Source organism: Centruroides sculpturatus, unplaced genomic scaffold, assembly GCF_000671375.1.
Source record: "Centruroides sculpturatus isolate CEXI.00-Female unplaced genomic scaffold, Cexi_2.0 scaffold379, whole genome shotgun sequence".
Lineage (NCBI taxonomy): Eukaryota > Metazoa > Arthropoda > Arachnida > Scorpiones > Buthidae > Centruroides > Centruroides sculpturatus.
Window position 1 is genome coordinate 324,169 of NW_019384620.1, and position 8,616 is coordinate 332,784.

General features: G+C 25.2%; 1 protein-coding gene across 1 annotated transcript in view; it reads left to right on the forward strand.

Moving 5' to 3' along the window:
* LOC111625454 (spectrin beta chain-like) overlaps positions 1–8,616 on the forward strand; it is a 123,289-nt gene that overhangs the window by 72,019 nt on the left and 42,654 nt on the right. The window contains exon 3 of the mRNA XM_023368603.1: positions 1,673–1,824. Within this exon, the coding sequence (XP_023224371.1) occupies positions 1,673–1,824 (152 nt within the window). The remainder of the gene's footprint in view (positions 1–1,672; positions 1,825–8,616) is intronic.

Sequence of the window (8,616 nt, forward strand, 5' to 3'; positions counted from 1 at the left end):
ATTTTTGAATTTTGAAATTGTTGTTCCATTTAAGAAATATTCTTTTTAACCTGAAGATGATCTATCGAATAGATCGAAAACGTTTGTTACATTAAAAATCTCTCAGCGAATATTAAGGTGTTGGTTTAAGTTTTTTATTATTTTTTATTTTTTATTTAATTCTGCTGGGTATGAGTGTGGTTTATAGAATAAAATAATTCTATACTTATCTAAATCTGAATATTTAAAGAAAAAATTAAAATTAATTAAAAAATTTGGTGAAACAATTCATAATATCCACAGAGAAATTGGAAAAAGGATGGATTGTAAATTTAAAAAAATAAAAAAAATTTGACAGTAAGTAAGTATAAACTTATAAAACTTACTTGGAATGATATAAGTATTCATATATTGGATTTATTAAGTCAGCATATAATTAGAATGATATTTAATAAATCCAAAATGGTCATACACATTTTAAAATACAGTGAATTACCATATAATGCACTCTCCTATAATGTGACAAAAAAATTGTGACTAGTACTCATACAAAATTCTAATTTTGTCATCCAGAGGTAAATGTTTTCTTCAACTTCTGGGCCTATGTTTAAACTTACATAAAATTGCCTGATAATGCATGTCTCAATAATGTGATTTCCTGTAACATGGAATTTATCCCCGTGTTGCACAATACTCTGCTGTATAATAAATGAAGAAAATATAATAACAAAATAAATAAATAGTTTGAAGTATTAAGTAGAGAGAATAGAAAACATTAGCATGATAACTAAGAGGATTAAGTAAAGAAAAGCAAGATAATCCTAACAATTGAAAAGTATAATAAACATAATAAGGTATTATGGAACAAGTATTATTAAGATTGAATGGAAATAATGTTAAAATTTCAGAAATATAGAAATTAGAAGTTTCAAAAATGGGGATGGTAAATAAACAGAAGTTTTTTCCCCAGTTGTAGTTGAGTAATGTTATTATGTAACTTTATATTTACACATTCTATTACATTATTTTAAAGTTCTAATAAGGGTGGTCCAAAGTCTATATTCGCATTTGTATAATGTAGCTTTAAATACACAGGAAGCTAGTACATCTCTATCACTATAAAGTTCTAATAAAGAATACAAAAATTAATTTTTTATTTTCTATTACAATATTAAAAATTTATAATGTACAATATTCATAAATATCGATAAAGTACCTTATAAAGTCACTATTGAAATAAATGTTAATGAAATGATACTCAATAGTTTTATATTTATTATTTTGATTTAAAATCAAAATTCTAGAATTAAAAGTTTTACAATTTAGTATTAAATTTGTTATTAAAATTTTTTAATCTAAAATATAACACTAAAATGTAATTTGTGATTTCAGCCAAAACCAACGAAAGGAAAAATGCGAATTCACTGCCTTGAAAATGTTGATAAAGCTCTACAATTTTTAAAGGACCAGAGAGTACATCTTGAAAATTTAGGTAATATAAAATTGAGAGTTAAAATTTTTTATAAAATGTTTATATTTTATAAGTATAAAGTTTAAAGTATAGAACAGTTACTATTTTAATTTTATATAGATTTTTAAATCCTACTTTAAAATTTATACTTTATATTATATAAGAAAATAATTGATTTAAAATGTTTTAAATGTTTTAATTGAAATTGTGTTTTATGTTTAGATGAACGTGAAAAAGTACAGAAGAAAACATTTTGTAAATGGGTAAATTCGCATCTTGTGAGAGCAAATTGCCGAATTACAGATTTATATACAGATCTAAGAGATGGAAAAATGCTTTTGAAACTATTGGAAATACTTTCTGGAGAACGTCTGGTAAATTATTATTATTATTATTATTTTTATTTTTCTTTTATTTGCCAATAGTTACAAGTTAATAGAATATAAAAATAATATAGGTTTCATAATTTTATGATAAAAATGCATAAACAGTTTTTACTTCCTAGAAATCATGAAATTACAAAGATACAAAATACTTTAACTCAGTAATTCAATTTTTGGATAAATATTTATGTTATATTTATCAACTAATATAAACAACATCTTAATATTTCCAGCAATAAATCATTTAATAAAATAATAACGTTTTCGACTATTTTTAATATCCTTCTTCAGTTAATCGAATTCAAACAAAAGAATGCTAAAATAGAACACAAGCAATACAAAAACTTTAAAAATTCAAATTAATTCCAACGTAAAACAAAAAATTGCGCAGGTGGTTAATATAGGAATAATGATAAAACAAATCCCTTTAAAACATGCACTCTCAGGAGAGGAAACAAACTACAGTGGAACCCCAGTTAACGAACATCCTGGTTAACGAGCAAATCGGTTAACAAACTTTTATTTTGCAAAAAATTTCTCTCGGATAACGAATGTAATGGTATTTTGTGTCAAATTTTAGTTGATGTTAGGCATGCGCGAGTTAAGCATTGCTTTTCCAAGTGTTTGTGCTATGCTTCTTTTTTCAGTTTTGTGATTTATATATTTAATCAATAAGGCATCCAAGAAAGAAAAAAGTCATAGTGGCAATAGAAAACGACAACGCAATATAAACGACAATGCGCTATCACATTTGAGAAAAATTTTGATTAAAATAGTAAGACAATCAACTTTAGATCAATTTCTAGTTCCTTACAGAAAGAGTTTGTTTGTTTGTTAAGTTATGGCAATGCAAAACTTGGGCGATCTGCTAGGGGAATGCCTTCTGGGAGGTGTTTTTAAGGGAAACTGACCCCTATTTAGGCGTTACAGACGTGGAGAAAACCCGGAAAACTCCACATGGCCAGCCCTTCTGAGCGAGGTGCAAACCCATGAACGAACTCCCCATGTTCAAGGTACGAAGACCACTTAGCCACTGGTGGGTTTTTTTTACCGAAAGAGACTTTGACTCGAAGAATCTTCCAATGAAGTGCTACCTGTTATTTTTTGGAGGGGATTCCCCTTCTAAGCATTAAGGTTCGTATATCTCCACTTTTCTGCAACCAACTATAACAAACGAAGGTATGTACAGTGCTAGTTTATTAAACAAAGTTTACATGTTTGTTGCTGTAATGATACATACTACGTTTTCTTACATTTTCATCAAAGAAAATTACTGTATATTACAAATAAAATCACAAAAATTTCGGAGACTAGAATGGATTAATTGCATTTGCATTAATTTCTGTGGGAAAAATTACACGGTTAACGAATGGAGTCGCGGAACGGATTAAGTTTGTTAACCGGGATTCCACTGTACATAGGGGCCACGCTTATAATGCTGGGCTCTTGCATCCTAGAACATCAGGAGGACATTAGAAACAATAGACCATCAACCGAAATTAGCTAAAAAAAAAAAGTGCTTGACCAAGATTATCTTTTCCTCTGGGCCCAAACCAAATTACTCAAATGATTCAACAATCATAAAGAATTGTTCATAAGGGAGAACCTATACATTGCTGCTACAACACCGTGCAACATACCATCATACTAACCCTTGAAATTCCACAATTGTGGCTAACTTTATTCAAGCAATTATTAACTTATAAATCAAATTTCTCTTTTTTGCATGTTTATACCGTTTACTCAATTGTTTATTTAATATTTATTAATAGATTATATTCATAATATAATCTTAGCATTGGTAACAAAATAAATATTACAGTTTTAGTTATAGTTAAATATATTACTTTAAGTTTGAGATAATATTTTATCTGTCAATTAATTAATTTATTAACAAAATATGGTCAGCTGATTTTAGTAAATGTTTAATACAAATAACATGCACAATTTTAGCAAGGGATTTATGCCTAGTTAAACTTAGAGGATTGTATTTATTAAATGTCAAAAAGTTAATATTAGGTACAATCTTTTTTTAAATAAAATTATATTTCATTTATTCATAATAAACATATGTGTTGTTTCAATATTATTATGCCATTGAAAATACATTAATTTCTACCATTAATTAAGTAAAAGCATTTTTATTTTATAATAACTAGATTTGTCATTTTGTATCTATTTTCTTTTTTTAAGAGCATGTGTATTCATTATCTATAGACTGACATGTACAAGAGATTAACAGTTTAAATTTAGTGTATTAGAAAACATGCTATAATAGATAATTTTTGCATGATGATTTATATAATCAACATTTCCCAGCAAGGAGTGCATAAGCAATTCCAGGAAGTACAAGAAAAAAATCTATAACGGCTGCAAATAATGTAATTTTAAATTATCAGCTTTTTCAATTGTTACCCAGGAAATTAAAATTTTCTAGGCCAAGTCTTTAAAAGCTGATAACTAACTTTTTTATGGATTTTATATCCAAAAATATGGATTATTTATTTTAATTTAATTATTTTAAATTGACTAATCTTGCATCAGTATTATTAAATCAAATTACATTGCAAATTAATAATTGAGTACTTTCCTATGCCTTATGAAGTTAGTAAACCAATATTATATTGTTTAGGAGTACATGAAATTTTCCATTTTTATGAAAGGAATGTATGAACTGGAAAAGTTTGAACTATTGATATAAATTAATATCACAACTACTTAAAACTAAAAAACTTATGTATTGTAGTTAAATAATAAAGTGTTAAAAATAAATTTAAATTGTTGTTATAAAATAAATATAAAAATNAGGTCACAATTTTTTCGTAGTTTTATAGGAATCGTAATTATAGGGGGTCAACTGTACAAACATTTATAGATACGAGTTGGATAACTTTATTAGAATTTTGTTAAGTATTTTTTGACAGTTGGTGTATTTTTCTTTACAACTGTCATGGTTTTTTGCCACAATCTATCTGGACATACTAAATTTTCATCTATAAAACATTATCCAAGGCAAAGCTATGTGAATAAACTTTTATAAATGATTTAAAAAGTTAACCTTAACAGTATCTACAGGGTAGGTAGGATACAAAGGTCTTTTTCTCCCATACTCATAACAGGTCAGTGAGGGTAACAAGGAACAGAAAGCCCTTGGAAAAAAAAATGCTGAGGTGTCAATAGAACATTGTGGTAAAGCTCTAATTTTAGTTTAATTTGTTTCTAAAGCAGTGTTTTCATTTTGCTTTATAATACATATTACCTTTTATTAAATTTACCATAAATTTACCTTTATAAATGGCCTTTCATATTTATAAATTATTTTAATACAGTTTTAAATAAACTGTTGCTTTTACCTTTTTAATAATGTTAATAAACAGCTTTCCTACACAGTTAAATTCACTAAGATAAAAAAAATTAACCTCTCTAAATCTTTTATATTACAAAATGGCTGTGGTTCATTTTATCTGGAGGTGTTGTGGAATGACTTAGAACCTGTTTTGTTAGTTCTACTGAAGCTGAATAAAGTCCTGATTAGTGAGCACTATGCTAATCATTGTTTCATTTGATTACTTCCAGTAATTCAGAAAGGAAGTAAGTGATAATGTGCTAAAACATTAGTTTTGATCACATAAAATATTAGGAGATATACAGCTATATTCTGATTCTGTATTGCTTGCAGCATTGTGCCCTTCTATCAATGAGTTCCACCTCTGTTAATTTTTGTGCCATTTTGTCCATTAAAAAAATCATGGTTATTTATTATGATTTTGTCTTCATTCTTGAGAAACCTTTTTCTCAATTTTTATGCATTTATTGATAGGCATTCTTGATTTAAAAATAGTTAAATTGAGTAGGTAAGAAATAATTAATTATTTTCCCAATTTTTGAATGATTTCTTAAGACAGAAGACTACACAAATCGAGATTTTTCTGTTGTTTCAGTACATCTGTTATTTAATTTTTGTAATAACTAGATTAACAATACTATTCATACCTGAGAAGGTTATTTAAAAAGAAACGTTGAATTTCATATATCCACATACTAGGCATAGATAAAAAATGAAGTTTAAGCAAATTAGTTTTATCATCACTGTACCAATACTTTTGAAGCCAAAAATACATAACACTAAATAAAAATGTTATTCATCACATAAATATCTAGTTATGTGAAAATTTCACATAGCTACAATTATTTTTCCTGTTAAATTTATACAAGAAAACTTAAGAAGTAGCTGTGTGCCAATACTTCTGTCCATCACTGTACACCATAACCAGCAGAAGTGAAGATCAGCTGACTATTGTTTGACAATGTTCTTTTCTACATTGCTGATTTGCATACTGCACATGCTTACAAGAAATAAGATTTTGCTTAACTTGTGCTTATACCAATATCCACTTAGAAAATTACATAGGATTTATTCCTATATTTATAAATGTGATTGAAATATTAAATTAGTGAGATGCAATTCTCTTCACTATTCAAATATTACTATGAAATTATGCAAATGAAGCTCTAGTAGGGAACCATTGAGATTGCAGCTGAGACTTATCATACATAACTCAACTCCCAAAATTAAAAATGACTGAAAAAAGAGAAAAAATAATGTAAATAATTAAACAAAGCAAGAGAGAATTTTTGATTTATAACAAATAATTTTTGCATAAATTTTATTCTGTGTTTTACATACACGTACACACAAGCAAACAAACTGTTTAGAGAATTTTTTTAAAAATTTGGTGTATAGAATTTTAGTGAGAGATTATTAGGTTAGTGAGATTCATGTTGTCAATTTCTTCTTGTTAAGTATAACTAATCTTTGAGAAGCTGGTTTATCATTGAAAAGTTTATCATTTGAAAAAGTGATTGTTTTTGTAGTTTCATAAATCATTTCAACAACAATTTTTTTATCAACAAGTTTAAGTAATTTAAAAATTAACAACTACCATTGTAAAGAATTGTTCAATCAAATTTTGAGAGAATTATCCATAATCTAAATCTAATTTAAGAAAACTTTTATATTTATTTAAATGATAAATATTAAATATTCAATAGTTTAAAAGAGGAATGATCATTTATTCAAGCATTTGGAATTATATTTAGTGGTGCTGTATTTGATTAGAAAGCCATAAGTTTTTGGCTATTGAATGCTCTTATTTTGTTTTAAATTAACAGTTTTTCTTGCTTATTGTTTTACATTAAATTTTTAATATAAAATTAAATTAATTTAAAACATATTAAAAAAGTTTCATTACAATTTTAAGAATATTTTAAAGTATTTATATATTGTATAACTTCTATATAAACAGTTATATACAACTGTTTAGAACCATTATTAAATGGTAACTTACAGTAAATACATTTCACATTATTTTTGTTATAATAATAATATAAATTTAAGTTGATTAAAAAAAAAGATCATTTAAATGATCTTCAAATAAATTAACAATAAATTGATTTTTATTGTACTTGCCTTAATTAAACAAGTCGACAATATCAGTCATACTATAATTTTAAATAAATTTTGTATATGATATACTTAGAACAAATTTGTTTTATCTTTCAAAGATTGTCAATGTTGTAATTGAATGTTAACGTTCAGTGACATTAAAAATTGGTAATAATTTGAAAGGAATTTCATTTAGCAATAGCAAAAATATTTAAGATTGAAATAATTTTTTAACTTTTAATGAACTAAACTTCAAAGATTTAATATTGTAATAGTTCTTTTGTCATTTTCAAAATTAACCAGTTTGAAATATTATCTTATCTCAGCAATATTTGTTAGAAATTTCATAAAACTTTATATATCCATGTCAGTTTATCTGAATAGTTTTAGGCGTGGTTTTTACTGGATTTATCAGCAAGAGGAAGAAAGCATTAACATCCTGTTTTGGAACTTTTATGCAAGTGATTGTGCTTTAAGAATTAACGTATGATTGATTGTTAAATTTTAATATGTAGATAATTGATTGTTCAAATGTTTCCAGTTATCTATATTTGATAATTTTGAAAGTATACACTTAATTTGTCACATTACATCTATATCTATTATATTAGAGTAGAATTCTTTGAAATGGAGGAAGATTATATGGAAATATTAATTAAACAGTATCAAGGTAAATATTGATAAAATATTGCCATTAGTGTCGTGTACTTTTGTTAAGGTACTCACTTTAAAAATATTATACATATTGCAGAAGTGTATTAAAATTTATTTTTATATGAATAACTCGTTTTAAAAATAGTTCTCATATCAGAGAAACAAAACATGTACTTAAATTTACTTTAAACATGAAGGTCAGTATTTAAACTGCATTTCTAATGTATTTTAATTCTTTTAATTTAAAAAAGAGAGAAAACTTATACTTTTCTGACGAGTCTATTTAATATTAATGGAATGAATTTTATTTGTACAGAATATTTTATATTTTATCAATTATTTATTATTGTGGAAATTGTTTAATTTTAATAAGATTGTTAAAGGCTATGAATTATTTAGTTTGTAATTTTTCTATTTAATTTTATAAAGATACAAAAAATTAGTCTAAATATACATTTATGTATTGAGTCCACTAAATTAAAAATTCCTACACAATAAATTTTATAATTTTTTAACACATTCTATGAATGTTGTAAAAAATTATAAAAGGTAAAAAAAATACATTAAATATAATTCAAATAATACATAAATATTTTTTTATATAAGCTTTCAGAAATAATATAAAATTGAGAGTTAAAATTTTTTATAAAATGTTTATATTTTATAAGTATAAAGTTTAAAGT